Source organism: Tubulanus polymorphus, chromosome 11 (assembly GCF_964204645.1).
Source record: "Tubulanus polymorphus chromosome 11, tnTubPoly1.2, whole genome shotgun sequence".
NCBI lineage: Eukaryota > Metazoa > Nemertea > Palaeonemertea > Tubulaniformes > Tubulanidae > Tubulanus > Tubulanus polymorphus.
Window position 1 is genome coordinate 8,825,072 of NC_134035.1, and position 19,204 is coordinate 8,844,275.

Sequence of the window (19,204 nt, forward strand, 5' to 3'; positions counted from 1 at the left end):
CGGCGACTCTGCTCAAAACTCCTGAGCAAATTCATGTTTGTTTTTGCATTTCACTTCTCAATTTTGTATTAGGCTATATTTCACCGAGATGTCCGAATGATGCTTGAAGATCGAGGATGCAAAAAATCCCGCAATATATTTTTTTTCAAACATTGAAAATGAACTAACTTTAACTCAAGAGTTAACTCTAACTCACAACTGTGGAACTGGGTCCAGGTTTATAAAATCGGGCCCAAGCCTGAAAAGTTTCCTCGAAATAGCATTTTATTTCGACGTTTTGACTATATCAAGAAATATTTGTAAAATTTAGCAAAATCCAGCAGAGTACAGAGAAAGAAGGAAGGAAGGAGTCTTCCACAAATCAGGGAATAGTAGGAGAAATTTGTAAGAGAAAAAGAACTAGAAGTGCAATCGCTATCAAACAGTTTCCGTCTAATGTCTTATTTATGTCGTATTTGTATCAAGTCGGGAAAAAACAATGTACAAAAAGTCTGGGAAAAAGCGAGTCGAATAAAAATGGCCGCCTTGTTTTTTCAAACTTTCATCAACTTCTGCATATATATGTTCACGGTCACGTGTAATGTTAGGAATATTTTCCAGCAATGAATCTATGAATGCTGAGAATATTGCATTCATTTCTCTTCGTCGTCGCTGCAATTCACATCTCTACCTTTCAACGACGACGCGTGTATGAGCGCGTAAAGAATTTAATAACGGGTTCTATCAGCAATCAGTATACCCGACCAGCGACGACCGCCGGTCCCGGTGCATTCCACATTTTCTCATTACGCGAGCTGTCAATCAAACGCCGATTTCGTTCTTCGCTTTTTCCGAAAAGTGTATATTCCGCGCGCGGTCCCGTCGTCGAAGTCGGTTGTTGTCAGGAATTGGCTTCATTCGGAGACTTAACTGGATCAATTTCAGTCGTCGAAACAGCGCGCTTCAGACACGTCGAACGGCTCTTAACGAACTGGCTGCGGCGCCATTTACTCCATAATAAACCTAAGGAAAACCGATAAAACGTGAAATGTTTCACCTGCTCGCCGAGTACGAACGATATCCGCTAATACTGAATTCTTGTTCCACGATGTATTCAATTTCGTAACTAGCCGCGCTGCATCAATGTCGATAGTCGAGCTGGTTTACTATTGTAGAAATTGCTCGTTTCAATGTGGCAATAAGAGTCACAGGGGGAACTTGTAACAACGTAACTTAAAGCGACAGCAAAACTGTTTGTTCTGATACATGGGTTCATCCAACCTCAGGTCCACTTGTAACAACGTAACTTAAAGCGACTGCAAAACTGTTTGTTCTGATACATGGGTTCATCCCACCTCAGGTCCACTTGTAACAACGTAACTTAAAGCGACAGCAAAACTGTTTGTTCTGATACATGGGTTCATCCAAACTCAGGTCCACTTGTAACAACACAACTTATAGCCACAAGGAAAATGTTTGTTCCAATACTTGGGTTCATCCATTCTCAGGTCCACTTCTCAGGTCAGCGACAGCGAAACTGTTTGTTCCGATACATTGTTTCATCTCAGGTCCTAAGTACCGTTCAGTCCAATATCATAACACCACACAGGTATAGGGACCTCCCCCTACTGCCTTTGGATATAATGTGAGCATTTGTGGGGACATCAAGTTCTATTTTCCGCACATTTGAAGGGGATATTTTGAGCTTTGTTCATCTATGAGTACCAGTGTAGCGGTAATGGAGGTATAGGCTCGATGATTACCCGTGTGATAGTTCATCATATCGAGTATCAAATTAATGAAATTTTACAAATCCTGGTTTTGTTAGATCCGATAAATTGTTAACGACGTTCTACTTTACGACTAGAGACTACTAGAAATCTGCGTACCTTACATGAATTCAGATTACCCGGTATTCGTGAATATCTTCTCAAAATGAATCGATTCTGTTTTTAAAGCCAAATTCATATTTAATGCATCATTGTAGAAGTCTGTAGTAGCACCTTGCGCTGTTTTTGTTCGATTGAACATTGTCATGTTTCTTATTCTCTCCCCTCTCTTTCCCCTCTCTCTTCCCCTCTCTCTTCCCTCTGTCTCCCCTCTCTCATCTCTCTCACCGGTTTGTTCCTCTCAGCCCGAGGGAGTTGTGCTTTGCATTTCCGTCACTGTCGTCGTTTCTGGAGAAGACGTTCATCGTTTATGTCAACGTTGCTGTGATGGGGAGATGACTCAGTTTTAACAGTGTACTGTACCAGTCACAGGTATAAAGGTCTTGTCATCCAGGCGGTCCCTGGTTCTAGGTCATAGGTACGTAAAGAGCTGCCAGCACTGTCCCTGATTGTCAGGGACAGTCCCTGAAATAGTTCACTGTCCCTAAGGATGTTTTTCATGCTATTGGAAAATCTATTGCTGTCCCTGAAACTATTTTCTACAGCCCCTTTAGAAATTGTTCTCATTCTTTAATTTTCCTCTTGGTCTCCCTGAAAATCATCTTTTTGTCGTCGATGCAGTAACTAATAAGTTGGCATATCTGCAGACAGAGATGCTGTGTCATCCATGGTGCTGGGTCAGAGCAATAGGCCTGACCAGTGCTCCATGTGCAGTCATAGGTAGAAAGGTCCTGTCATCCAGGCGATCCTGTTCCTGGATCACAGACAGAGATGTCCTGTCATCCATGTTGCTGAGTCACACCAACAGGCCTGACCACGCTTCTCCATGTGCCTGTAATAGTCATAGGTAGAAAGGTCCTGTCATCCAGGCAATCCCTGTTCCTGGATCACAGGCAGAGATGTCCTGTCGTCCATGGTGCTGGGTCACATCAATAGGCCTGACCAGTTCTCCGTGTATCTTTATCAGTCACAGGTAGAAAAGTCCTGTCATCCACGGTCCTGGGTGACAGCATTTATTAGGCCTGTCTATGATATCGACAGTGACAGGTAGAGAGTTCCTATCATCCCTCGTGTAATATACAGCTTGTTATTTCAGCTGCTGATATTACAATATTACCGATATCAGCCGAAAGCTTCATTCATCAAACTATTGTTATCATCGCCATTGAAATGTCAAGTTTAATTCCCGCGCTGCAGTTCTCTATCTCTCTACACACCCAGACCCGATTAGAATGACAGTTTTTTTTTTTAGTTTAATGAATATCGAACGCTCGTTTTCTAGATATCGAACTTTAATAAAATATGATGCCTCCGGGGATGAGAAAAGTATATGCGCGCGAGCTATAGCGTTTTAAAAATTGAAAAAAACTGGTATTCAATTTCCGCCCGAATACACCGTATATATGTGAAGTTTCATGCGTCTAATGGATTTCCATTAAAATCTCGTGTATTTCTCGGTCTGGACTTGAATGTTCAGTTTTTTAGCCGGCGGAGCCAGTAACCTCTTCAACGAGAGACACTTCCATTAATTGAAGTGAGGCTCAGAACGTCAGTTACTGTTGCGGACTAATTTCAAGACACGTGAAAAGAGGATTTCCTTTTCGCGCGCTGTTATTTATGTCATGTGACATCCAGTGATGGGATCGACTGCCGAGTCACGAGAAAGCGTGGATTATACGCGATAGGTTTATTACATTCGATGCTGAAAAGTTTAAATGATCGATAATTAACTTATTGACACCGCCCTCCTAGACTCCTAGATTTATGACTTAAGCTCTACTGGGCCCGCAACTAGTAGCAGCAGTGTTACACCAGGGGCCAGTTGCACAGTCGTGACTTAAGTCAAAAAGTGGTCTTAAATCTTAAGACCAGTCTTAAGTTGTTAGATTGGCTATAGAACTAAGTTGGTCTTAGACTGGTCTTAAGTCTAAGCCATGACTATGCAACCGGCCCCAGGAGTCTCCCTGTTCCTCAGTCGAGACCTGAGTCAAGAAGTGGTCTCAAAGACTTCAAGTTATTAGATTAGGTATAGAACTTGGATGGTCTTAGACCGGTCTTAGGTCGTTAAATTAGCTATAGAATTAAGATGGACTTAGACTGGATCTTAGGTCGAAGTCATGATTTAAGAACCGGCCCTGCGTGTGGCACAGTTTTGACTCGAGTCCAAATGTGATCTTGAATCATAAGACCAAAGTTGTATAGATTGGCTTAAGAACCAAAATCATCTGAAGACTCGTCTGAAGTTGTCATCAGATCGGTTGTAGAACTAGAATAGCCTTAAAGACCAGTCAAATCAAACAGGGTGACCACTGCGCTGACCTGGAAAACCTGGAAATTCGGGGAATTCGGAAAACGTTATTGACCATGTATACGTGTTTCAACGAAAAATGAATGAGCTATAACATTTTAGGGAAATATCTCTGATTTACCTAGGTCAAAGACTCATGATTGTACAACGGGCTACCGGTCAGCGTTAGCCATCGATGCCTGTGATTTCACACCCCGGTGGATAGATATCAGCGCTAGTGTCAAGTAGCATCGGTTAACGTATTGACCGCCGCGGAGACTCCGGTCAATGTTATATGAGAAAACTTCATTAACAGTTAATGAGCTATTAGTATGTAGTGACTTACTGGTTATTGGTGTGTGAGTGTATGTATATATATATATATATATATCACTGATACAGTTACCGTGGCTGTTTAAACGTCGTCGCGCTAATGGTCGAACTCGTGTTGTCCGCGGGCGAAGTTCGTAATTTCCGCAATGATCGCGTATACACACGCGCCGCTTTCTATCGCGGCCGATTGTCAATATAATTCGTACGTCAGTAAGATGTAATCAGGGGGGGATGGTTGTCATTTCCCTTCGCTGCATGTGACGGTGGTATCTCTAATAACGAGAGATACAAGGTTTAGGTTTCAGTGTATCAGTGTATCAGTAATACAGGTTTCTGTAATACATGTATCAGTAATACGGATTTCTGTAATACGTGTATCAGTAATACGGGTTTATGTGATTCAGGTTTCTGTAATACGTATATCAGTAATACGGGTTTCTGTAATACGTGTATCAGTAATACGGGTTTATGTGATTCAGGTTTCTGTATTACGTGTACCAGTAATACGGGTTTCTGTAATATGTGTATCAGTAATACGGGTTTATGAGATCTGTGATACGGATTTCTGTAATACGTGTATCAGTAATACGGGTTTTTGTATGACGTCTTCGTAAATATCTCGATCAATCATCTCGTATAGATTGGATCGTTCGTCTTATTGTTTTTATACGTTTGCTGCTGTTGTCGGTGACACTGTTTGAAGCCCCCGTATCGCCCGGTATTGCTGGTGTATATCAATGTATTTATAGAGATAAGAGGTATTAGTTCTCCTTCCGTTGTCCGTCGCTGTACCGATAGATATAGCCTCTCTCTCGCCGGCAGCAGTCGCTGGCGAGTGAGGCTTGAGATTAAATGTGACACATCCATACGTATGCGGCTTACGTCCGTTTATCGGCAAAAATGATGGCGTTACACGATGTTACTTTGTGTGAAAAGCTCGCTGTGTATATATTAGCCGCGGTCGGTCGATATTGCCGTATTGGAGTCAGCGCGAGAGTCATGTTTGTCATGGCGCGGTCGGCGGTCAGTGCACAGCGTAACCAGTGTTTGTCCATCGTCGTTGTTAAACACTGCACTCGGGTAATATTCACAAATTACTCGCCTTCGCAATCCTATCAATTCTTCGATGGACAACAGAGCGCAGTTCTGGGCGGCGGTTGTTCGAAGGTGGTCAATCATCGAAGCAATACCATACGGCATACTAAGGCTAAAAAAATTGATACCTTGTTTCTCGTTTCTGCTCAGCTTAAAAGTTGAACCAGCCCGGCCACCTTTCTGCTCAGCATTACTTTTTCTTTAAAATCACAATCAGCAGTTATGGAAATGATCTGATTACAAATTTCATTGCAGCTTATAGAAATGACCCGACCGATTACGAAAAGCAAAAGGCATCATTTTCTTTTTCTAGCTTAATAATGAAGTTATGATTGCCGGTATGGTTGTCAGTTATGACGTCGGTTGTCCATCAGCGACTGGCCCCAGCTGGTTTACTGACGTCGTAGGATAAGATATTCATCCTTATCTCTTCGATTAGATTGAACCGGTGACTGCGCGCACGCAGATTCTTGTCGTTTGTCGACTATCAGGGGTATTCACGTAGGAAGTATTTATAGCATTTAGCTAAATCCAGATGATCGAGTTAAACTTCTTGTCTTACGTACAATGTATTATCCTACTGTAACATCTATTCAATTAGGATAATCAAATTAGTGTCCGTGTGTGTGCGCAATGGTTTGAAATTGACCTATGATTACAGCCCCTTAACGTTGGATAGTCTCGCGGTTCTCAGGTTTAAACTGCTCCTTGAATTTGAAAGTCTTCAGCGTTAACGGATCGTTTCGATAGGATTTGCCCCGCCGATAATGATCGCTCGGCGCATTTAAAATCGTCGAGTTGTATCTTAAACTTTGTATCATGTATTTTCCGATCCGTACACGGCCGTCATCGTATTAATTTTTATCCGCTATAATGCTCCTTTACTGAAATAAAACGATTTACGATGCGTTTGTATTTTATGTTTTTACGATCGATAGAATGCTCTTCTCTCTCCCGGTAAATCTTATCAAGAACTCGACGAATATTGGTCTCGATTACTCTGAAATAAAAGCGTGTATTATGATTGGCTGTATAGATGTATTAGACGTAAAGAGCTTATTATCGGTTGCGTGTGTGCATTTACTTTATGAACCATGAGCTGTTGTTGATTCACAAACTCGCGGAGGTATCGATCATTACCTCTTTCTTTTTCCACCCTCTTCTACCTCTCCTCTTTCCTCTCTTCACTCTCTCCTCCACCCTCTCCCTTCTCTTTCCACCCCTCTTTTCCCTCTCCTCTCTTACTCTCCTCTCTCTACCCTCCCCTCTCCACTCCTTTCCACTCTCTCTTCCCTGTCATTTCTCTTCCTCCCCTCTCCACCTTTCCCCACTCCACCATCTCTCCACCCTCTTTCCTCTTCTCCCCTCTTACCTCTTTTCACTCTTTCCTCCACCCTCTCCCTTCTCTTTCCACCCCTCTTTTCCCTCTCACCTCTTGCTCTCCTCTCTCTACCCTCTCTCCCTTCCACTCCTTTCCACTCTTCCTGTCATTTCTCTTCCTCCCCTCTCCACCTCTCCCCACTCCACCCTCTCCACCTCTCTCCACTCCACCCTCTCCACCTCTCTCCACTCCACCCTCTCTCTTCACCCTCTCCTCTCCACCCTCTCCTCTCCACCTCTCCCCACTCCACCATCTCTCCACCCTCTCTCCTCTCCACCCTCTTTCCTCTCCACCCTCTCCTCTCCACCTCTCCCCACTCCACCCTCTCTCCACTCCACCCTCTCCCTATCTCTCCACCCTCTCCTCTCCACCTCTCTCCACTCCACCCTCTTTCCTCTCCACCCTCTCCTCTCCACCCTCTCTCTCCACCCTCTCCTCTCCACCTCTCCCCACTCCATCTCTCTCCGCCCTCTCCTCTCCATCCTCTCCCCATTCCACCATCTCTCCACCCTCTCTCCTCTCCACCCTCTTTCCTCTCCACCCTCTCCTCTCCACCTCTCTCCACTCCACCCTCTCTCTCCACCCTCTCCTCTCCACCTCTCCCCACTCCATCTCTCTCCGCCCTCTCCTCTCCACCCTCTCCCCATTCCACCATCTCTCCACCCTCTCTCCTCTCCACCCTCTTTCCTCTCCACCCTCTCCTCTCCACCTCTCTCCACTCCACCCTCTCTCTCCACCCTCTTTCCTCTCCACCTCTCCCCACTCCACCATCTCTCCACCCTCTCTCACTCTAATCATATATACATACAGTAAGATGTTCTGATATAACGCTTTCCCCGTGAAAAAGATTCCGGTTTCTGTCAGTATTGATTTGTCGACTGCTGCTTAAATGTTGATTAATTGCAATTGAACGGTTGTTGAGTTTGTGGTCGCCAGCAATATATAAATTGCATTTTGTAGGTTTCATCTCTGACATATTGGGAATGGTTTGAGTTAAATGTAGGCGTTCGAGCGTGCCAAAACTTTCTTCGAAGAAGCCTTAGATGGATATGACAATTTCGTTATTTTAAGCCCCCAAAAAAGTAATCTTTTCGTTAAGTCATTGCCTTCCGAACCTCGGCACTTTCTAAGCAGTTTTGGTCCCTGACCCGGAAAATCTGGAAAACTCGGGGAATCGAAAAAAGATCAGGGGAAAGTGACAGTGAAATTACATGCACTCACCGGGGATCGAACCCAGGTCTTACGTAGAATGAAAGCCAAGGGCGGATCCAGGATTCTTTGAAAGGGGTGGACCTTGAAATTCGGTTGGGCAATAAATTTGAAAGGGCGGATTTGGCAATGCAATGACTGGAAGCGATACGTTGGGGGTTCTGGTGGCCCTGCCATAGAACATTTCGGACAAACAGAGGGGCTTTTCTTGTCCATATCGGGATCCATTTGGATTTATTTTGAGTCTGTTTAAAATTTTCTTTGCAAATAGTTTTTTCCAGACTTTTTGGAGGGCACATTCAGATTTTGACCAGTCCACCCGGAACACCTCCCTCCCCCTAAATCCGCCCTTGCAAGCGTCCTAAGACCGATAGAACTAGTGAACTTAAGTACAGGAGGTTATACAGCTTGTACTAGGGCTATATGCGTAACATTTATATTCCTCGCTCGCCCCCTTGATGTGTTCAACGATAAACTCATTTCATTTTACATTATCAATAATAACACTGCGATGTACGCGTCGATAATTCTGTCATTAAGATATCTCGACAGTTCTCAATGCGTATGTGTCAAACTTAGTTATCTTACAGTGGTAAACGCTAATTAATCTATATATCGATATATATATATATATAAAGTGGATGAAGTTGACGCGCGTAACCTTCAAGTCTGTAACTGTAGTCTGTAGTGGTTCTCGGAATTTTCAATCTCTAGTTCAATTCGCATTGTTCATAACTATTGTAGGTATCTTGTTACGAAATTAATCATAATTTCATCAGTATTTCGCCGGCGCGAATGCCGAACATGATATGAATGCCTATAATTCGCAATTATTTACAAGTACCGGAGCAGCTGAGAGTTTAACCGAGCGGACCCGCGTACGAGTACGGTAATTCGGCTTCGGTAGATTTAGTTTCATGTTCAAATCCATAGAGCGTCGAATGATTAGTGTTTCTTATACTCGGATGTCGTATTTCGGACCACAAGTCTAAAAAACCTGATGAAAATGATAAAGTAGCCCACATGAACTCATTTCTTATAGTTATCAATAATCACTGGAAATTAGAGCCTGCACGTCACATTTTTCTGTACATAATTCATTATCCGGCTTCTTGGGACTTATTGAAATTTGAGGTTGTAACTTTTTATCTCTCCTCTCTCCCTCCTCTCCCTATCTCTCTCCTCCCTCTCACTCCTCTCTCCCTCCCTCCATCTATCAATATCTCCTCTCACTTCCTCTCCCTCCCTGCCTATCTCTCTCCTCCCTCTGTCACTCTTCTCTCCTATTCCTCTCTGCTCTCCTCTCCCTCCATCTCTCCCTATCTCTTTCCCCTCCCCTCTCCTCCCTATCTCCCTCTATCTCTTTCCCTATCTCTCTCTTCTTTCACTCCTCTCCCCTCTCCTCCCTATCTCCCTCCATCTCTCTTTCCCTATCTCTCTCTTCTTTCACTTCCCCTCTCCTCCCTATCCCCCTCCATCTCTCTTTCCCTATCTCTCTCTTCTTTCACTTCCCCCCTCCTCCCTATCTCCCTCCATCTCTTTCCCTATCCCTTCTTTCACTCCCCTCCCCTTTCCTCCCTATCTCCGTCCATCTCTCTCTCTTTCTCTATCTCTCTCTTTCACTCCTCTCCCCTCTCCTCCCTATCTCCTCTCCTTCCTCTCTCCTTTCCTCGCGCTATATTTACCATTCGTCAAACACTAATTTCACGTTCACTATTTGCTTCGTTCGGTCTCCATTACTGACTGTAGTGAAGGAGTTGCGCCAGCACTGTAAGAAAGCGGATGCCTGATGTCAAACTGGCTGATGCGTCGGTTTGTTAGCTAGGTAAACATGGGTTTGATCTACGGTACCGACTGCACGTCGATCCCGGTTCGTTCGTCTTAGGCTTTTAATCGCTATTCTCGATCTATCCCCTATCTTACGGTAATCAATAGTTTTAATTAGATGAGTCACTTTGTTTTTGATTTATTCGCCGTTTTACCGCGCCGATGTTTAAATGGAAAAGATTTCGATGATTAAATTTCGCGTAGCAGATTTAAAGTTGAAGGCAGGCTGGCTGACAGCGCCGCGGCCGATGGATTATTTAAATCGTGCTGCTCAATCAGTTTTTACTCGCTGTATTCCACCAACGACGCACACATCGATGGCACACGTCGATGTCTCCTGTTTAATTCAATGAATTTGGTGAATCTCAACCAGACGACAGCCCTCGCGTGGTTATCTCATTAAAATTGATCGAGCCACACTTTAGAAAAAAAGTTTCTATCTATCGAGTGGTTGGTTATGAATATAGATGTCTTGCACTCATGTCTCATTCATTTACGTAATTTGTATGTCAATTACCTTTCACTAATTACCGCTTCGTGCCCGCTATGGATGCTGTGAGTGAAGTTTATTTAGACACAAAAGTACAGAGGAGAATACATATACACACAAATATAAATCAGTCATTAATGTACAGAAATGTGTCAAGGATTCATCCCAAGCCAAACAAGGCTGTACTCAGAAAGGGGATGAACCCTGAAAACTAATAATGAAAAAAGAAAAATTATATAGATTATGATGTATACATAATTTTGATAAATCAGATCCTTGCAATAAGGATAATAGAAATAATGTGACATCACATTTAAGACCTCTTTCCCTACCAGTCACTGAAAGAACTTGATTCTCATCCTGCAGGTGAGCGACTCAATCTTAGACAACTGATTTATTAGTTCATATTCTCCACAGCAACATCGAAGCTGAGTATCAACTTAAAACTCTATAAATGCCGTAAAATTTGACTAGTCGTATCGGACTTAGTGAGAATACCCTAGAATCACATACATTGGCACTGCCAACATATTCTTTACAGCCGGTACTTGACATCCTATATGTACTGCGACCTCATACATGATACCTTTACTTGACCAGTCTCAGTGAGACCTACGAGCAATTGCTCGTATGGTGAGACTAGATACACGGAGATGCCATTCTCTGGCAGGCTGGCAATCTAGTCCTCAGGCAACTCGGTTCGTTTCCCTAATGCCTCGCCACCAATGCTATATCACATTTGGCCTTCAACTTCCGACCTTGTAGATGCCAATGTAAAAGATGGATATATCGCGCTGATAACGCCATTACGTGCCGCGTTAGATTGTAGTATGTTTTACTTCTCGCTTGTTCTGACATATCGGGAAACTTCCAATCATGGACGTTTTCGACGTTGGTGAAACCGCAGCGACTACTAGAGCGACCACTAGACTGATGCATAAGAAACTCAACACTAGCTAATGGGGAATAATTGCATACAAATTAACCGAAAACCCTCTCGCCGAGCTATTTAATCAACGCGTCTATATTTCCGATGGGGATTAAAAGGTGAACATGCGACGTATTATCGCTGTGAAATATGCTGATTTGTTTTTCGCGAATGCGGTACGCAATTGCGGATTGGCCAGGTATTTGGTTTACATCGTTCTCTCGGAAGTTCTGCGATGGTGAGACCCGACCAATAGCGACAGATATCGTCCCAGACTCAGTCGGTTTTAACCAAGTCAAACCGTCGTTCCTTCTTCATCATCATTTTATAGGCTGGTGGCACCACCGACCTGGAAAACCCGAGGAGTCAGAAAGGTCTAGGGAAAAAATCCGGGAAAACTCTCGGTCCAGTTTCACAAAAAGGTTTAACTCTTAAATCGGTTTAACTTCTTCGTGAATTCAGTTTATCTTAAATCGATTTAGGCCTTAATCATTTTTGTGAAACTGGGCCCTGGCGAGTTTGTAAGAGTGGTATTTTCTTTGACCCGTGGGCCAACTCCATTCGTTTGCAATTGAGTTAATCCGAAGGTTAAAGTTAATACCAGTCGATAAAACCAGCTCCAGGGAATTTGGATAATGTTATTGACCACATGTTTCTTCATCAGTGTGGGATTCAATGAAAAATGAATCAATTGTAACATTTAAAACCTAGAAATTTCTCTGATTCACTCGGGGATTTGGTAAACTCAGGGACTTGTAAATAGGTGGAAAGTAGCCACTCCCTATATTCTTCAGTTATATAATGGCTCTGTCGGCGATATTGGATCGACGGTTACCATCCCAGTCGACAGTCGCTCTTTTAATCTACCTGGAATCAACCCGCAGCTCCGCCGCGTACTTACGTAGTGGCTACTAATTTTCTCCGATGAGTCCTCAGGCGATTAATAGCCTGTCGAAACACTCGACACGAATTTCAGCTTGTAATCAACGTTTATACGACCGGGCGACCGACCGAGCTCGGCGATCGCGGATTACTGCCGAACGACGGCCGTTTTATAGATGAAAGGTATAAATAATGGTTATTCATCGACGCGTTGATTGCGGTTATCTTGAGAAGATTGCCGGCGATTCGTCGATAATGCATCGTCCGTTGAGTCGGAAGGGTCTTCGCGAAGATGAAGATAGAAGCGCGGAAATCTTTGCGAAACGGTCTCGAAATCCTTTGAAATATGAAAGCAAAATCAGCGAGAGTTAATGTGCACGTGATTACAGGCCACGCTGAATTATACGGCTTATAGCGGGACAATGATACTCACATTTCACCAAAGAGAGGGTGAAAAAACTGCTAGCGAAAAACTAAACTATCGCTAAAACTAATGCTATTAACCCTTTGACTAGTCAATTTCCAAAAGTGCTGGGACGGTTTTATAGTCTGGTATTACCTTTAACACAGCCCCAGGGTTAAAGGTAATACGATTCTGTAAAACCAGCCCCTGGAGATGATTTGAAAATTCTAAAATTCCACCTCAGTGCATTAAATAACAGGCATACCAATATATCGCATCTACACCGCAGCGCGGTGTATCATTAGTTACTAATATTATAAATATAGTTACTAATAACTTTTTTCGACAGTTGCTGCTATCTTTCAGTAGGGATAAAAACTAATTACTGATGACATCAATACACTGTAGTGTGGTGTACTAGCTAAGTCCATCACCAAATTAATACACCGCACTGAGAAGTAGACATTGAAAAGGTTAAAAAGTGCTCTTGTAAGCTATGCTAGCACTACCAAATTTCAATTAAACTCATTTAATGTTTCAAAGAGATCAAAAAGTACTAACTCGGCATACATTGTTCTACAATGAATACGGCTGCTTATCGACCCTCAAAGAGAGAGAAAGAGAGAGAAAGAAAGAAAGAAAGAAAGACTGCTATATTGAGAATTAATCTGCCTGACGATCGTACGACAATAAATTGCGCGTTTTCAAATTACCTCGCCGTTGAAATTGATGCGACGCGTTATCGAACTTCGTTTATAATCGACGCAGAATTTCGAACTCAAACGCAATCGGGGGCCACGCTGTGATGTGGATGGAAGCTAATTGCCCGAACTCAGCGTGAAATAATCATCGGTGGCTTCGACAGCGGCGCGGCGGCTGCGTTTACTTCATAATGCGATGCCCGATCACGTTTTATGTACTGAATATGATGGAAATAGAATAGGAATATTTGACGATCGTTTCTAGCCAGAAACATTCTTTTAATGGTAGCGAAAGAACTAATCGTTGCGGTGAATTATCCGCACAATGATGCTATATAGGGGAACGTGTATATGGATAATTGGAATTAATGTTCCGACGAATGCCGCTTAATGTGGCCGATGTCTGGTTCTTTATAAGGAGAGATAAAGACTTGTTCATCGGGGAGAGACTTTCATCGGCGAGTGTTGTATCGGTCAACATCCCTTTAAACGGAGTAATTTTCACAATTTCCTATTTTTCGATGTATAAAGAATTTTTCGAGTGCCCCCACCTGACTCCAGTGGGTGTGATACAGTCCCCACCTGACTCCAGCGGGTGTGATACAGTCCCCACCTGACTCCAGCGGGTGTGATACAGTCCCCACCTGACTCCAGCGGGTGTGATACAGTCCCCACCTGACTCCAGTGGGTGTGATACAGTCCCCACCTGCATCCAGTGGGTGTGACAGGGCCGGATTTAGGGGGGGTAGACTGGGTGGACTGGTCCATCCCCTTCGAAATTCGATGTGCCCTCCAAAGTCTGAAAAAAATTGTTTGCTAAGAAAATTTTTAAAAGACTAAAAATAGATACAAATGGGTCCTTATGAGAAAAGCCCTTCTGATTGTCCTAAATTTTCTGTGGGAGGGCCACCAGAACCCCTACTAATGTTTCGCTTGCAGCCCTCACATTGCCAAATCTGCCCTTTCAAATTAAGTGCCCATTCGAATTTCAAGGTCCACCCCTTTCAAAGGATCCTAGATCCGCCCTTATGTGATACAGTTCCCACCTGACTCCAGCGGTTGTGATGCAGTTGTAATGGGGCTCTACAGCAGGCTGCATAGGTGATAGCAGCAACGAAATAAGATTCTGAAAAAAATCAGTAATCCGAATCCGCAATATTCCAGCAGTTCACTTCATGTGTCAACTATGTATTCGAAGAGGTGTCTTAAACATGTCTTAATCATGTTCTGTATCGCCTTCCGCTTTTTTGTAACTGGCTCAGTTCCCGACGCGTCGAGCTCAATGCCCTGTGACTGCGTTAAACAATCTTATCTATCGATTGCCATCTTCTATTCATAACTATTATCATTGCTTTATATCGAGACGTATACAATCCAAGGTAATAATTGATAAAGAACGAACTGGAAATATCGATCAACGCCTCGAGGGTCGACTCGGTCTAATTCAATTATCTCTCCCGAGATCAAAGACTCGCGAGCTACAGGTTTTTTTTTAAAGTTGTCGGCGAGTTTAGAAAGTCGGCACGCAGGGACCACAGTCTAAACTGTGAGTTCGAAGACGTTGATTATAGCCACGATCACGCAAGCATTTTTGGCCCGGGCCAAATTTGGCCCGGAACAACTGTTCACACGGGTGCCAAATGGGCCTGAGCCTGTTTGGCCCGGACCAAATTTGGCCCGACCAAAAACGTCGGACGAGGCCCGAGCCTAATTTTAGCACCAGACAAATCATAATGTTTGAATTGCAAGTGGCACCGGAAATGATCCACTTCGCTTTGTTTGAGCATTGTTGAGTATCGAGTGAATGGTTTGCGCGTGATCGTGACGACAAATTTGGCCCGAGCCTGATCGGTGCCAATTTGGCCCGGGCCGAATCTTCTCCGTGTGATCGCGGCTAATAATGAATAATAATAATGACGTTAAGCCGGTTCTATGGACGCGTCGTCGGGCGGCGTTCGCGCATTTATACGAAGCCAGAGATCATCATTAGCGCATTCGAATTGAAATGCAATTGCCCTTTAAAGTAATTGCATTACTTAGGCAAATTGCGTTCGTTTTCTCCATCAGTGATTTCTATTCGACGCAGGTAGACGGGTTGAATAACGACTTCTTCACATCCGAATCAGCGACATTAGTTTTCGCTTTAGACTGCAGTACGGCAATATGCGCTTTGATCGAAGCTACTTGTAGATATCACTCCCCCGCACTCACTCCCTCCTCTCACCTTCACCGCACTCTCTCGCGCCTTTCTTCCTGTGATTTGATAAACACACATATATTTCTAGCCTCGAGGACCTGCCCCCCTTGATCGAAATTATAAGACGATAAAATCGTCGATACTAATGGATGTTCGACATTTTTCAACTGCTCAGCCTCAGGTGTATTCATGACGGTTTATCGTCGAGATCAGACTCGACAGATGCGCGAGCGCGGTACTCTTTTACTTTTTACTGAACACTGAACACAATTCTCCCGGGGTCGATATCTGGCTTCTGTTTCGAATCTACAAAAAAAAACCTATCCTATGCTGTCTGCGCAAAACCACCCGTTCTGGTTCTGAAAGGTTTTTTCGTCGCCTTAATTCACTATACAGCTATATCTATATGCTATCATTGGTATCAATTGACCATCATCTTTTTTGAACAGGTAATTCCTGAATTCCTAACATATTTTGCTTATTGGTGGAGCAAGAAATTTAGCTGACCTCACTTTCATAACATCCTTTGGTATATATACCTTAACAGTATGGTCATCACGTGCTTGAATATGAAGTAAACTTGTTTGAAGAATTGAAAACAAGGACAGGAGTGGATCCAGGAATTTTGCTGGGGGGTTCATGCTTATTCAAATGGCCGAAAATGTTAAGAACTTGGCATTCTGAGACACAGTCTGAGGTGTAATTGTTGGGGCTGTAATTAGCTGGGCTCGCTAGGCTTCTGCAATAAGTACATTTTACCTTCTAATCCTGGAAAGGTAGATCCCAAATTTTGAAAGAGGCTTTTAGGGGGGTTCACCGGCAACTAATGGGCTCCCTATAAATCCAGCCCTGAAGGAAACCATGAAATCTGAATGTCTGAATATTCTAGCAGATCACTACACAACATTAATATGCTGGTGACTTAATAGTTTAGGACTTTTGTTGCTGGATCAGTGAGTCTGCAGATAACACCGATGCATTTCATGGTCGCATGACATGGTTTCATCGGGATTCAAACCCACCTCCTCTGGGTTGAGAATCAAATGCCTTATCCAATAAAACGTGATGTTTGATGTAGTTTTGCTATTGTTTTGATGATAATTTCTATTTCTCGTTGCAGTTTTTTATCTTCCTCTTCCTCATATTGTGCGGCGAGATATCAGCTGGTGTGTTGGCATTCCTCTATAATCAACGGGTAAGTCTAATTTGTTAGAACACACGCGCGAGTCGTCTTTCTAATCCTACATTGATAACTTAATTTGTGGTCAGTCACGAACAGCCATCCATCGCATAGAACAGTTTCTTTCCTTCACGAATAGCCATCCATCATATGGAACAGTTTCTTTCCTCCTGAGTTCGAGCAGGCCAAAACCTCTTTCAGACTTTTAAGCAAAAGCGGAAACATTCAATTTGTTTCGTAGTTTACATAGCCAATAGTGATTGAAAATTTGAATGTTCCCAATACGGAATACCAAACTCTTTAAAGAACAAGAGAGTTTTACGAAGATGTTTAACTTGATAATGATGTGATACAACAATCCGTACGGACCTCAAATTTCGGCACAATACGACACCAGCCTTGGATTCGATAGCCTTAGAGGTTGTTGTGCCATACCATTTTTGAATTAACAGCGTTATGAAAATATTGAACTTTCGACTAAAACTCGCTAGTTTTCCCTGGAGTTCGCTTGTCCGCATCGGAAACATTGAATTCAATTTTCTGGTTTCGACAGTCGTGAAATGGATAATTCTATTATCAATTTCGTGAATTTCCGTCGCATCAATGACGATGTCTGTCGCTCGCGCGGTAGTTTCTCGCAGTCTCTCTCGCGCGCTGTTCCTGTCTTTTAATTAAACGTGCCGTATGCTCCTCGATCATAAGCGGCCTCCCCGTCGGTAAATCCATTAACTTATTACCCGTCTAAATGCGCCCGCGTACGATGCAGTTTGCGCGGTTTTCGCAAATTGGAAACCGTCTCTTCTCGAAACCGTACCCGTTCCTGATAATAGCTGAAATTAATAATTCATCGAAACTCGTGCAACTCGAGAGTCTGAACGAAAATAGTTAAAATCCATTTGCTTCCATTTGCTGTTATCTTTAATTTGGGGGTAAAAAATGCTTTTGGAGCATTCCTGCCACAGCCAATTTTAGCGACATCCCGCCGAGGAATATAATGAGTAACAATTGAAAAACCATGGGGCATCCCGGTGTTTGAGTTATTGAGTTGTACGGTGGGAGTCTTGTTATAGCGACCCCAGATTTATTGGCAATTAAAATCTCTCATCCCAAATAGGACAATTTTCAGTGTTTTCAGTAAGAAATCAACAAGCCAAGTCCCATTGAAAAACAGGAGGGTCCCATAATATGTCACGGTCCCTGAAACGATAGCTGGTTTGAAGAAACAGGCGGGTCCTTTACAAACAACAGACGGGTCTGGGACCTGGGACCTGGCTCTTATTGAAATCACTGATTTTGGTAATTTCATACTGGATATACTGATAGTATAGGTTTTAACAAACAGATTTTCTGGTCCTCTGAAGTAACCACGAGTTTCCACTGGATATAGAACTATTGGTTATAAAGAACAGATTTTCTAGTGCCCCGGAGCTCACTTTAACGACGTTCCGCTGTATACCATCGAATGCAGTCCATATATTTAAGGCTAGCCCGACACATTGCTTTCCCAAAGTAAAAAACCATAAAATGTCAGGCCCGTATACACCCACTATTTTGGATGGGATGCAGATTTAGATAACGCAGAACTCATTTGACGATGTAGCCTGCAACAGTGTTCAAAAACTTGAAGGGTTTTAGATTCTATTTCCAGTCTATATTAGTGAACATATTCATATAACCAAGTCATTGAAATACTAATTTTATCTAATGAATTTTCTTTGACAAAAATAGCGGAACTGCGGCTCTTTTGGGGGGGGGTGTTGCGTTCGCACCCAATGCACCCCTTTAGGTACAGGCTCGAATGTCCCCCCCTCCCTGATCCTCAGGGGCCAGTTGCACAGTCATGACTTAAGTCCAAAAGTGGTCTTAAATCTTAAGACTGGTCTTTAAAGTTGTTAGATTAGCTATAGAACTAAGTTGGTCTTAGACTGGTCTTAAGTCTAAGCCATGACTATGCAACTGGCCCCAGGACAAGATCCGGACATTTTTGTCCGATGCCTCGGCACGATGACCGTGCTGTTGATTCGTATTATCAATAATCTACGGGTAACAATTATCGGCGCTGACCCACAGACCGACGACGCTTAACGCGATCCCCGTATTGTGATAAACGACGACGACGACGACGCTGAGTACAATCGGTTTTTTACTGTGGCTGATTAATTCAACGCAACAACAACGGCTCATAATACGACGACATCATCTCGTAGAATAGACTTAGTGTCTATGACAACAGTGGACACCACACGAACGATCTGAAGAGTTACTATGATACGGCTCATCTTTACCGGTTGTTCGCCGTCGTCGTTTGTACGATGATGGCGGTTGTGATGGCTATTTTCTTTTATTCGTTCGTCCGCCTGCCTCCTCATCAATGTCGTCGTAGCTTTAAGCTAACGACTCTTTACATCCAATGATTTCCATTA

The 19,204-nt window shown here is 43.3% G+C and overlaps 1 protein-coding gene across 1 annotated transcript in view; it reads left to right on the plus strand.

The window, feature by feature from the left end:
• LOC141913095 (CD9 antigen-like) overlaps window positions 1-19,204 on the plus strand; it is a 46,677-nt gene that overhangs the window by 16,025 nt on the left and 11,448 nt on the right. Inside the window, exon 3 of the mRNA XM_074804548.1 lies at window positions 16,722-16,796. Coding sequence (XP_074660649.1) covers window positions 16,722-16,796 — 75 coding nt within the window. The remainder of the gene's footprint in view (window positions 1-16,721; window positions 16,797-19,204) is intronic.